This window comes from Erpetoichthys calabaricus, chromosome 8 (genome assembly GCF_900747795.2).
Source record: "Erpetoichthys calabaricus chromosome 8, fErpCal1.3, whole genome shotgun sequence".
NCBI lineage: Eukaryota > Metazoa > Chordata > Cladistia > Polypteriformes > Polypteridae > Erpetoichthys > Erpetoichthys calabaricus.
Window position 1 is genome coordinate 85,046,125 of NC_041401.2, and position 14,113 is coordinate 85,060,237.

Below are 14,113 nucleotides of genomic sequence, written 5' to 3' on the forward strand. Positions count from 1 at the left end.
ACAGCCAATCCAAGAAGCATTGGACACAGGACAGGAGCTAGACTCGAATGACGCACTAATCCATTGCAAAGCACACTCACTCATACTAGATAAACTTAGAATTATCAGTCAGACTAATGTGTACATTTATGGGATATGTAAGGAAACACCTACATACATGTGGTAATAAGCAAAAGAAAACTCCACATGGACAGTGCCAAGACTGACAGTTGAACATGGGATTCTGGATTTGTGAAGGGCCACCCCAAAAAACAAATATTATGAAAGTTTCTGAGAACATAATGGACTCACCATGGCTGTAATTTCATCAAACGACTGTAGATACTCTATGATCTTTGATTTATGTGCTGGCTCGACACGTGCAAAGCAGCGAGCGTATTTGCAGGCTTCTTTCTGCATCTCTGGAGACAAGTCATCAAACTCACGTCCAGTGTAGGCCTTCCCAGTTACATCCCCATTCTCTGTGAAAATTCCTATGCGCCGACAGATTGCTACAGCAGTTCCCTTGTTGTCTCCAGTAATCATAATGACGCGGATGCCAGATTTAGCACACAGTGATATGGACCCCATTACTTCCTTGCGTGGAGGATCCAGCATGCCCACACAGCCCACAAAAGTTAAATTGGTCTAGACATGTGGTGGGAAGGCAAGGTGAGGGAAGAAAGGATAAAGAAAAAATAGACATAATCAGGCAAAGTAATGGCTTAAATATTGCTACTACTATATATTTAAATGTTAAAAACCTTTTATGGCTGAATATATCCTCCCAGGTTACTTTTTAGTGTTAATCTTTAAAATAGTATGAGTTAATAAATAAGACTACAAAAGTAACAAAAAGCTGTATATGCTTTGGTTGAGCAAATTCTTATACTATTTCTATATTACCATGAATGAAATAATAATTAGCATATTTTTGTAAAACACATGTTTGTTTTTCACTATTCCATTCATTATATGAGCCAAGTTAAAAACTCTTCATAAAAAAAAGAGTCAAATTACAAGATCCTATGATAAAAATACCACTCATCATAACAGGACCACTCCACACCTCATACTGGGCAAACTTGGCTGAGTTCTCAAGATCCATGTCCTCTTTCTTGGGTGGAATATCACGGGTAGCAAGGGCGAGGCAACGCAGGGTGTCTGACCCGGTCCCCCAGTCCTTGATCACTCCCATCAGCTGCTCCCGAAGTGAATCAGTCAGTGCGACTTTGTTGTTTCCTATTCGGAGGTAGTTGCAGCGCTCAATCACACTTTCAGGGGCACCCTAGGATAGATAACATACATTAACATTCCCAAATTCACTTAATTCAATTCAAAAGGTCACAGCCTGCCTTGCAAACATCAGAAACAAGTCAGCAACCAAGCCTGGCTTGGGCACCAGTCCACCACAGTTCCCACTCATGTCCACATTTACACTCTTATTTAACCAGTTTGGCAGTTAACCCAATACACACATCGTTGGGACATGGGAATACAAGTGAAGTCCTCAGAAAAAACCCACACAAACAGGGGGAGAATGTGCAGGATCCACATAGACAATGACCAGGTGAATGATTTGAGCCCAGAGCACTGGATTTAAGGGGCAGAATTTCTAGTTTTTCCTCAATTCTTTACACGATAATACCTGCGTAGAAAAAAAAGAAGTGAAGGACTGAATAGTACTACTAAAAAAAATCCTTTTCAGTTAGAAATGTGCATCTAAATTTGTTGATTTCATTGTCCCATCCAGGATAGATGACAGATAAAAAAAATCCATCTCTTGCTACATCTGCAAATGAAAAGTGTTGTTGTTTGCCTATTTATACTATCGTGTTGAGCTAAGAGGGAGTATCTCTGACTGCCAGCTGTATCATTTCAATTTTAATTACAATTTTATTAGTGCATTCTGGTAACATGTAGAATGAAACGAAAATGGATATGACTATTTAAAGAAATATTTAGCTTTTAACACTTTTACATTTAAAGTACATGACATCACAAACACTAAGTAAAGCCACCTACAAAAAGGAACAAAGTAGTTTGGCAGGATATTGAACTTTGATTTTCAAGATGTATTTATTTCAAAGACTAGCCGTTCCATGCTGCTCTGCCTGCGTAGTAGTGAAACAGCACAAACTTTAAAAATCAATAAACAAAAAGGTATCGCTAGCTAAGCAGAGGCAAGTTACGCTCCAAAAATGGAGAGGTAGGTTGACTCTCCACTCCTGATGTCATGCTTCCTCCTTCCCTCGGCCCACAGCTTCTGTCTCGGGTTAGCACAAAAATATCGCTCCTGCAAGGGAACTATGATTCTTAGCGCGATGAGAGAAGTCGCAAAATCAACTGGAATGTTCAAGCAAATTCTAGAAAAAAACCTGATCTAAATCCATTAAGTAGTTCTCTTGTTCACTAGCTAAGTGGAGATAAGATGCACCCCGAGGCTAGAGCGTGAGTGAGGATGGCCCTACCCCTCTCCCCTTGACCCGCTGCATCTCTCTCAGATTCGCGCAAATAAATTGGTAAGGTAAGTGAACTACGATACTTAGCGAGATGAGAGAAATCGCAAAATCAAAAAGAATGTTCAAGCAAATTATAGAAAAAAAACAGATCTAAATCTGTTAAGTAGTTTTCTCGTGAAAAGCGGACAGACATACAGACTGACAAACGTTGGATTATATATATATATTTTATATATATATATATATATATATATATATATATATATATATAGAGAGAGAGAGAGAGAGAGAGATGTATGCTTTTCTCTGTTTATTAAGGTGAAGGTTATGGGTAAGGCTTTTAAGGCAGTGATAAGTATGTGCAATTCTAATCACTTTACACTTAAAGATATACTCCATAAGATGTATGGCGCTGAGATATGGGCAGTAAAGCAAGCGCAGGAGAAGATGTTAGAAGTGGCAGAAATGAGAATGTTGAGATGGATGTGTGGAATTGCAAGAAAGGACAGAATAAGAAATGAGACAATCAGCGGGACAACACAGCTAAGGAAGTAGGATAAAGTGGTATGGACATCTGATGAGAAGAGACCATAAATACAGTATGTGGGCAAAAGAGTGATGGGAATGAAGTACAGGAGAAAAGAAAGCGAGGGAGACCAAAGTGGAGGTGGAAGAATAAAATGAAAGAAGATCTAATGGAGAATGGCTTGACTGGAGAGGAGGTACAGGACCGAGTTGTTTAGAATAGGTTGATCAGGCACATTGACCCCACATAGAAGTGGGAAGAGATGAAGAGGAAGAAGAAGATGCTTTTTGCTGTTGTCATTCCATGAAACAACAAAGCTAAAATCAATGTTAATACTGCATGTAATTTTATTGAAACATAATTTTTTCTCACATTTTAAAGTAAGACATGCAAAAGTTGATTTACCAACCATTTAGTGAAGCTGCTGTTAACAGGTTGGAAAGCCTTGGATAAAATGTAACATGCTAAAATTTTACGGAAAAACTTTTAATGCACTAACAAAGCAATATTAAAATATCTATATGTTGCTCAAAGCAGAGCAGATCAGTCATGCATTGAAGCTAATAGCTTATACTGTAGTTAAATTCTCATTCACATTTTTTTTTTAAATGTGTCATGGTCTTGTACTCAGCCACTCAGTAATTTGTTGCACATTTTTTTTGCAAAGAAATGTTCCCTGTGTTTAACTGATAAAAAAAAAAAAAAAGTTTGCTGGAGACCTGGCTTTCTCCGCACTTTCTTCTTCGCTCAAGGCCAAGGAGGCATTCAGTTCCTTTTGACTGTCAAAACTGGACATGTCCATCAGTCCAGGAAGGTTTTCTTTGCACAGCTTGTAGATCTGTTATTGTTTTATATTAGCTGAGTGTCAAACTCACTAGTGAATTATAAAGTTTAAGCACAGGTCCCCTGATTTACAGTCTTTTAATTTTCAGGTTCAGAGTCAGCTTGCGACTGCCCCCAAAGATAGCAAAATAACACAAATACACTGTCAATATGGATTCTGTACGCTTTGGGCTTTTTTATTTAAATTCAGGAGTTTGTCTGCTCTGACTAAAAAATACAATGATGTCTAAGAAATGTGCTACTTTTTTCTAGACAGTCCTTTTGAACAACATACATGTTTCCAAGACTTAGCCAAACACTGGAGAACTCCTCTAGTCAAACTAAAATAAACATTGGATTAGAGTTTAAATTCCTTCCACCCAGCCATCCTGAAATCTGCTGTAATCTACTTCTGAGTGTGAGAAAGCCAGAGTCTGTCCCGAAAGTGATGGGCAGAAGGCAGGATGTTGCTCTCAACAGGACCCCAAGCCACCAGAGTATTGCATACTGTATTACAATTTTTTCTGTTGAAGAAAAACTATGCAGAAGCCAAGAAAAATCAATGAAGATATTCCCACGTAAATGCTTTTGACATGTAGAGTGTACTCCCTTACCTTCACAAACATCTTGCTCCCTGAGCCAGGTTTAGACGGGGTGCAATATACAGACATGGATTTCCTGTCCCGAGAGAACTCCAGAGTAAAGTCCTTCTTCATCAACTGCCTGATCACCTGTCAGAGGAAGGGAAGCAAGCGTGAGAACTGTCAGGGTACAGACACAGAGGGCACGTCTAATTATAGTCAAAGCCGGAAGACCCAACTGTCAAGTGCAGGTGGTCAGCCTGCTAATCTTCACTGGTTCCTGCTGACAGCCTGAAGATCCTCTTTTGCATACAGATTTACACCAAATGTTTCTTCCAAAAATGATAGTGTAATTGCTTTAAAAAACGACATAAAGCTAATGATCTCCATATGTAAAACACAAGTATCGTTTTTTTTCTCTTTGTTGCATCACCTGAGTAAAGGGATTAATCAAATTTTCATATATATTTCCACAGCCACAATTTTAACATTGCCTTCTCAGAGGTTCAAAGACCAGATTTCGGTGTCTGACCCTGTCACTTTCCAAATCCAAATCTTGACTGGAGGGCGGCACAGTAGCGCAGTGGATAGTGCTGCTGCCTTGCAGTTAAGGAGACCCGGGTTCGCTTCCCGGGTCCTCCCTGCTTGGAGTTTGCATGTTCTCCCCGTGTCTGCGTGGGTTTCCTCCCACAGTCCAAAGACATGCAGGTTAGGTGCATTGGCGATCCTAAATTGTCCCTGGTATATGTGTGTGTGTGTGCCCTGCCCAGGGTTTGTTTCCTGCCTTGTGCCCTGTGTTGGCTGGGATTGGCTCCAGCAGACCCCCATGACCCTGTAGTTAGGATATAGCGGGTTGGATAACAGATGGATGGATGGAAATCTTAACTGGTACCATGCAAATAAATGTGGGTGTGCGCCTAAATGTGCCCCATGGTGAAATGGCATCACATGGTAATTTCCAGTCTTACACTTGATGCTGTCAAGATAGGCTCAGGATTTCCGCAATCCTGTACTGCACAAAGAAAACAGATACTGTAGATGGTTATAGGCTTTCTTCAGATTATTTCTTCTGGTTCAGTGAATGACTAGAAAAAAATTAATCTAAGGAAACCAGCAAGTTTATCGCTCCTGCTACCAATCTGTTTTGTGAAACCACTTTGTCCAGTACAGGATTGTGGGGAGTTGGAGACAAGTTGGAGACAAATCCCAATGGCAGAAGGAACACGATTTTATGTGACCTTACACTATACAAGACCTAAGCATTCCCTAAAAAAAAGCCATGCTGCCTAATTAAATGATCCCCATGAAAAGTGAAACCATCCCTTACCAATTCATTACAGTAAAAGGAAGGAATACTTTTCCATCACTATTTTGAAAAAAGAGATTAGTAAATTCACCTTATTAGGTGAATTATGTTAAACAATAAATTAATTGATTTAATTCTTCATTCGATTTTCCATTTGCAGAGTACACAAAGTGAGGGAAATAACCACCTATAGGTCACAGACTAACGTTTTCAATCAGTTGCCAATATTTCCCTGTGGAAATTTCTGGCCAAGAATAGTGAGATAAATGGGAATAAAATGTGAACACAAAACATTTTCTCAACACTGAAACTTTGCTTTTGGTGTGATGATGCCTTTTCTATTAGAACACACTTTCATAGCAGCTTAAACGTTTTTAACCAAATTGTCAAGAAACAGCAAAATTCAGTCTCATCTGAACTTTCTTAACCTATTTATATACAGTATGTTGGGTTGTTCCTGCCACCCAAGTCTTTGTAAAGCTCCCTCATCTAGCAGTGCCTCTAGATAACATTGGCTAACTAATCCTCCTGATCAAAATGATAGAATATACTGTATATGAAACACAGAAGTGAGCTCTATGTTAACACATCTACCAAGTACAATAATCCTGGTGATCACCCATGATATGAGATACTTATCAATTGATTTTAATTAATTTTCTATACAGAAAGACTGCTAGTAAACTAAATGATATTAATATAAATCAATGAGTCAATGATGTGACAACTATGTCCTAGCTACCCCTGCTAATAATATTAGCCCTCTTCCTCTTGTCTTTGCTAGAAGGGAATGCTTTTAATAAAAACCTGCACTTTCACTGAGATACTAGATGTCATTGCAGAACTCATTCGATGGGGAAAAATATTTTATTGTCTGTGCTTTTTCATACTGGATTAAGAGCTGTGCAAATAAACTTGGCCTGGAGGTTTTCAAGTCAAAGTTTTAAAGAATCAGAATCTTGCACACTAAGTCAAAGGTATGGTCAGCAAGAAAGTGCACAAGGCACACTGGGGAGAACTTACAGCATTGCAGGCACCAGCTCGCTCTACTTTTGAAAGACTGCTGAGGTCTGTTCCAAAAACGTTCATCTTCTCCACCAGTGTGGTCAAAGCAGTTTCAGTGGCTTCACCAACCTTCTCATAAACTCCTTTGGCCTGCAGAGAAAGGAAAACACAACAATCTTTATAATATATTATCATCCTCATATACATGACTAAGACTTAGTAGTTATTTCCAAATAAAAACATGCAAATTATTTTAAAATGTTGAAGATAATTGGAGGACGTTCATACGATGAAATCTAGACAGCCCTACTTTGTACTACTTAGGGGTAGTTTAGTATTACTATCTTAAATGCATCTTTCCCCTTGTTGGAGACAACTAGAACAAAGTGGTTCATCATTCTACTTATTACTATTGAAATTAACATTTTATTAGAAATAAAAAAGACAAAATTTAATATAATAAAAAAGAACATTTCATAAAAAAGTACCCTATCACCAGTACCTACAACCACCCTATGGATCCCCCGTCAGTGAAAGAACATCCAGAGAGATGAAAATCCACTAATTAGCAGTACAGATGCCTCAGGAATGGTCAGATAATAAAGAGAGAATGTCCAAAATTTGATGGGAGGAGAGCAACCAGAGCCAATTTAGCTTTAGTAGTACCCAGGGAGAAAGGCAAGTGATATAGGAAAAAATGTGAAGAACACGAAAAATACGATGTGAGTAGAGAGAAGGTAAGGTGACACTAACTAAAGACAAAAGGTGAGGACAGGAGCCAAAACATGTGCACAGAGGTACCAGGAAAGTTAAAGGACAGAAGTGGCAAAAGGGTCTGGGAAGAATTCCTTAACAAAGCACATATAGGGCATAAAAAAAGTAATTGTGTACAAATTTGATCAGAATGTGTAGGTGATTAAGATTTTTCAAAAGCTAGAGCGGCAAGGTGCTATTGGCTGGAAAGTCGTGTTTCCTAATAGAGTGAAGCTGCAGAGGATTATACTGTAGGTGGCTTTGCGCAGGAGGGAACACAGGGCTTCAATGGGTTTAGACCAGGAGGATGATGATTGCAAAAAGTCAAAAAGAGTCAGAGAAAGTAAAGAGGGAAGCAGTGTTATACCAAATATTTTGAGGACTGACCTCAGCTCGTAGAAAAAACAAAAAAGACTCGTGGGGCAGCAAACTTTGATTGAGGTCCTGAAACGGTTAAACATCCGAGTCATCAAAAATGTTCTCAGGGGGATAATGCCCCTTCGAACTGTGGTTGGAGGGTTGGAGAGAACAACTGCTGACCATGTTATTGGGATTCATTGTAGAAAATGAAATGTGTGCATGAATGACATTTTGGACAGTTATCCAGAAAACCCTCAGGCCAAGGCCATTTTAAATGTTTCTACACAATAAGAGAGCCTAGTTCAGAGAAGGAGAGCATCAATTCCAAAGGGGTAAAGGGAAGGGTGATAAAAGAACAATAAATGAAGAATGGGGCTAAGGATGGATAAGTTAAGCTAGATACCCTACCCAATGGTTCAATCCAAATCATGAGTTAGAGATAAATATGTGAAAAATTTTAACCCTGATAAATTAGACCTCATATGAAAATGTAGCTGGGGGAAAAGATGACTTGGTGCACTAATGAAATTAATATTTCAAACAATATTAGTTTTAATAACACCTGATAGGGAACAGGAAGAATAAGAATGGAGGACCAAAAGGAGAGGAAATCTTTCATATTCTTCAAAACATAGCAATTGATATAAAAGGCAATATCAGGTAGAAATATTGAAACCACAATACTCAGGTATTTAAATGTTCTGGATAAAAGAACAGACAACAGAAAGGATGATAGTTGGCAAGTCAATTTAATAGAAGATGTGTGAATCCAGACAAATATTTTTCATATCCGAAACAGAGACTCAAAGGAGTTAAAAATAATTAAGGAAATAAAGAAAATCTGAACAGGAATTACCTAAACAAAATGTTGTCCGTGTATAGAAAGATTTGCTAAGGGATCTATGGCAAGAGGCTCAAGAGTGAAATTAAAGTATAGGGGAGATAAAGGGCAATGTTGCCTGGTACCTTTACAAATTTGGACTGCTTTGGAAATGAATGATTTTGTGTAACAGAAAGGAATGAACATGTAAATATTTTATATTATGAATCATGGATTCCTGTTCAATGCTGTCTTGCTGCTAAAGTCAAATATTTTGTCTATGGCCATAATTACATTTCACACCAATCCTAGCTTTAAGAATTTTGTAATTCCTAGAATAAAAAAGGATTACATCTTGGACAGCCAGACACAAGAGATAAACCATATGTTTGGCAGTGTTGTCACATGAAGATTAAATAAAAATGGGAATAAATGGTGCATATATGAAATGACGGCTGCACCTCTGGCTGCTGACAGGCATATAAACAAATGAAAATAAAGCACCTCGCAAAAAGAAAATGGCCTTTGTAAGGAGAAGGTGAGTACTGAACATAGAAGGATTTCCTTCCTTTTAAACTAAAATGTGGAATACAAAAAGGCTTATGCCACCATAATTTAATGGGGTAAAATTCTGCACACAAAAATTATATCTAGCCAGTAAAGAACTGCCAGCTAAATCCAGATTAATGCAATTTCTTGGAAAAGACGTAATGAATGGAGCCTGAAATGCGAATATCAGTAATATTGGAAAGACTGACTGGCTAAACTTTATTCTGTGCATTGCCACTTTTCCCAAAATTGGGATTATGGAAGGTAGTTTATACAGTTCCCTGTACCATGACCTGGTCTAGATCTGCTACTGTTATTTAAATAAGTAAACCTTTCTGTTGAATTTTTGTTTGCCCATGCCACTGAAGCTGCCCGATTTTTTAACAAAAGAGTGATTTATTTAAACCTTTAAAGTCAGAGTGGAAAAAGTCAGAGTGGAAAAAGTCTTTGCGGCAGTGACATTAACAACAGATATTTAATATCCTGAATTACACCAATAAAAGTGCACTACATCCTGAAGTCAAAAAGCTCTTGCCCTTTTTATGAACTCTGAACGGAATTCAATTAAAAGGTAAAGAAAAAAAAACTAGGTTTCAGCTATTTATTAGAATGAAAACACTGAAGACTTTTGGGTAATGATGGATTTTAAAAGCACTGGTTTACACTGACTCACATTCTCTATCTAAAGCAGCATTATTAGGGATTGCTTCAGCTTGACAGCCAGCAGCACCTCTCAATATATTGCAGGCTGACCGTTCACCCTTGCTCTGCTGATTTATCACAAGAAAATAGCCACATGTGCTGAACCCCATTTGCCACTGTGCTTCATTCCAGTTTCTTTCTTAATTAATTTATTTTTTTGCTGTCTTTAAAACATAAATCCAAAATGATGAAACGCAGCTTAAGAATTCTGTTACTGTGGATTACTGTTTGTTTCTTTTTTGTGTTCATCGTTGGTTTGATGTGTGTAATGAATTGTAACAGATCACATAGTGATTGGCATACCTTGTTATTTCCTGAAAAACTTCAGCACAAGCCTGAAATACACCATGATGTGCCATGCCCCCCTTTAGGCTGCAGCCACCTGATCAAATGTGGCACACCAACTGGTTAAAGGTTTCCGCTATCCACAAACTAAAGTGCCCGACTCTCCACTGATTAAGTTACAGTAACCAGCTCAAGATGACCCTGAACTGGAAGAAGAGGACAGAAACGGACAGACAGATTGAATTTTACAGAATGGATGTGCACATCTCTCGTTTGCCATTCTGTAAGTCATGTAAGGTGGGTCAGGATATTTGCCAGAACTGCATGCTGTGCTGTTGGTATTTTTTCTTTTTTGCCAGAGATGCATATATAGTAATAGGTTAAAATGTGTCACTGTAATCTGTAAAAATCACAGCTTTATTCCACAGTTAAAGCCACACACACCAGCTGACAGAGTGAAACTCGCTGGGCAGATGGACAGAAACATGTGAAAGACAATCCATCCATCCATCCATTATCCAACCCGCTATATCCTAACACAGGGTCATGGGGGTCTGCTGGAACCAATCCCAGCCAACACAGGGCACAAGGCAGGAACAAAATCCTGGGCAGGGCGCCAGCCCACTGCAGGGCACACACACCAGGGACACTTTAGGATCGCCAATGCACCTAACCTGCATGTCTTTGGACTGTGGGAGGAAACCCATGCAGACACAGGGAGAACATGCAAACTCAACGCAGGGAGGACCCAGGAAGCGAACTCAGGTCTCCTAACTGCGAGGCAGCAGCGCAACCACTGTACCACCGTGCCACCCAAGACAATCCAGGCAGGCTATTTTAAAATCTTGATGTTTTCTAAATCAATATATAACCAGAGTGACCAACGGCTACTGTCTGCAGAAGCCGTGAGAACAGGGGAAGGTGTTATTTGGGCATAGTTGAAAAATAACATGGACAGCTTTGTTGGAAGTTGCCCATACCTGGCAAATTTGTAAATATGTGAGAGTTTATAATGAAGAGGATCCATCATGATGGCAGAAGCCAACCAAATGCTGCTCCTCGTCTTGCTGGAGCTGGGTCATATAGCTGTCATCATCCCCCACTGAAGACTGACTGTACATTCCATTGGCTTCTCTCCGGCATGGATATATCTGTATAACTGAATTATACATTGTATTCTTTGGAGTGGAAATTATATTTTAAAGCAAGTTAAATACATATATTGCTTTTTGTACCATATTTCCCTCATCTGAATATTTCCACCATGGTTACAAAAGGGATGGGTATTGGCACTAGTGTGTTCTGCATCAACAAAGGACACATCCAGTTGGGAGGGGGGGTTGGGGGGGGGGGACAAGCACTATTAGAACTTAATACTAAATCTTAACAGTTAACATGGCATTTTCAGTGTAAACTTAATTTTCATGGCTCTTCCAGATTTCATACTTAGAAAGCTTTGTTTTACTTGACCATGAGCAGTTTGCAATCCCACTGCTTGTTGACTGATAGCACTAATAAAAAGCACGGCTCCAAGCACACAATGTGTATACTATGTGTACTGGTAACTTGCTACTTATCAATTTTACCTACATACGTGGATAATGGCTGTACATGCACAAGAAACCCCAGTGGTACCAGAAAGCTCAATTTTGGCTCAAAAAAGTTGGCTATGCAAATGGACAACCTGCCTGCTTATTGATTCATTTGTCTCCTATTTCTGTTCTGTTGTTGCTTTGTGTCTCTGTTCAGCTTCAATAATTTTGTATTAACCTCAGTGGGGCAGCTACAGTACTGTATATCTACTTTTTAAAAAATATAATAATAGTCTATCAGATGAACAGATTGTTACTTTTTAAACAGTGAACATAAATGCTGTAAACTCTATGTGCAACATTCTGTTGTAAAAGGAAGCTTGCTTTTAGACCATGATGCTGCCATGAATGTTTCTGACTGCCCATGGCCCTGTAATGTAAAAAGAAAAATTTAGCTTTGATATACAGATATGCAGTGCATTCAGAAAATATTCAGAGCCCTTAACTTTTTTACATTTTGTTATGTTGCAGTCTTATGCAAAATCAGTTAAGTTCATTTTTCCTCAAATCAAACAACACTCAAGACCCCAGAATGACAAAGCAAAAAGAGGATTTTTGAAATTTGTGGAAAATTATGAAAAATAAAAAGCTGAAACCTCACATTGACACAAGTATTGTGACCCTTTGCTATGACAATTGGAATATGGCTTCATCATTGGGATGTTTCTATAACTTGTTTGTCCATCTGCAGCCATTCCAATTGATTGGACATGATTAGGAAAGGCACCCACCTGTCTATGGAAGGTCCCACGTTTATCAGAGCAAAAACCAAGCAATGCAGGTAAAGGAACTGTGCCAAGGCACATATCTGGAGGAGGCTGAAAAATTGTTCCCAAGAACACACTTGCTTTCATATTTCTTAAATGAAAGAAGTTTGGAACAACCATGACTCTTCCTAGAGCTGGCCACCTAGCCCAAGTGAGCAATCGGAAGAGAGAAAGGCCCTGGTAGGAAAGGTGACCAAGAGCCAGATGGTCACTCCAGTTAAGCTCAAGAGAATCTGTATGGAAATAAGAGAAATTCCCAGGACAGCCATCACTGCAACATTCCACTAGTCTGGGCTTTACAAAAGAGTGGCCTCTGCTCAGTAAAAGACTCATGGCGGCCTGCTTGGACTTTGCAAAAACGCAACACTTAGTCTGTGAGAAACAAGATTCTCCGGTCTAATGAAACCACCACTGGAGGAAACTAGCCACCACTCATCACCAGTGAAATTCCCTTCCAACAGTGAAACATGCTGGTGGCAGCATCATGTTGTGTTGTTTTCAGCAGCAGGGGCTGGGAGACTAGTCAGGGTTGAGGGAAAACTGAATGTAATAAAGTACAGAGAAATCCTTAATGTGAACCTACTCCTGAGTGCTCTGGACCGAAGACTGGGCCAAATTTTCACCTCAAACCAAAGACAACACAGATGTGGCTTAGCGACAATTCTGAAAATGTTCTTGAGTTGCCCAGACAGAACCTGTACTTGAAACCAATCGAGCATCTCTGAAAATAGCTATCCAATGATGGACTCCATTCAACTCAAACCAAAATCCAAGTGTGCAAAGTTTATTGTGTCAGAACCAATAAGACTCCAGGTGGTAACTGCTACCAAAGGGGTTTCAACTAAGAACTGAGTAAAGGGTCTGAATACTTGCGCCAATGTGATATTTCAGTTTTTTATTTTTAAATAGCCATGTTACCTATCAAAGACAGGTAATAGAATACATTTTAAAATAGATGCTATCTTTTTCCCCTTGTGTACCTTCAGTGCCTTTCCTCTGTAACACTGTGTGTTTGAACGTCTCCTGATTGTTGCTCGTTCTGTTGAGCGCACTCCCACAAGGCCTGCTTCTCAGACATTGTCAAATATTTTTAATCATTGCCTCGTGTCTGCTTTTATAGTTCCCAACTTTGCAGGTGACTCTTAGTGTATGTCCTACACCTTTACTCCTCCTCGTGTGTCTCACACTTGCATTTCTTCTTTTGATTGTGTCACCAAAGCCAAAGTGACCAATCACAACAAACAACTGACCAATTAGATTGCTCTGAGGGACAGGACACACAAAGTGACCTCAGTGTTTTATTATAAAGTAAAAACATTTGAAAAAATGTATAAAATCCTGCTTATGCTGTTGCTTGATGTGGGGGGAAAAGTACATTTAAATGATTATTAGCATAAGGTTGCAATATAGTAAAATGTGAAAAAGTGATGGGGTCTGACTGAATACATTGTATAAAAGTATATAAAAAACAAAATTGTTCTTTTTACATTACAGGGCCATGGGTACTCAGGAACAATCCTGGTCTAAAATTAAGCCTCCTTTTTGAATCTACTATATACAGTATAACTATATTTACTATATATAATATATACATTTATACTGTA

The 14,113-nt window shown here is 38.9% G+C and overlaps 1 protein-coding gene across 1 annotated transcript in view; it reads right to left on the minus strand.

The window, feature by feature from the left end:
- atp2a3 (ATPase sarcoplasmic/endoplasmic reticulum Ca2+ transporting 3) overlaps window positions 1–14,113 on the minus strand; it is a 298,736-nt gene that overhangs the window by 36,088 nt on the left and 248,535 nt on the right. Inside the window, exons 11-14 of the mRNA XM_028807020.2 lie at window positions 6,700–6,831; window positions 4,404–4,520; window positions 1,049–1,267; window positions 292–627 (exon numbers count right to left, since the gene is read on the minus strand). Coding sequence (XP_028662853.1) covers window positions 292–627; window positions 1,049–1,267; window positions 4,404–4,520; window positions 6,700–6,831 — 804 coding nt within the window. The remainder of the gene's footprint in view (window positions 1–291; window positions 628–1,048; window positions 1,268–4,403; window positions 4,521–6,699; window positions 6,832–14,113) is intronic.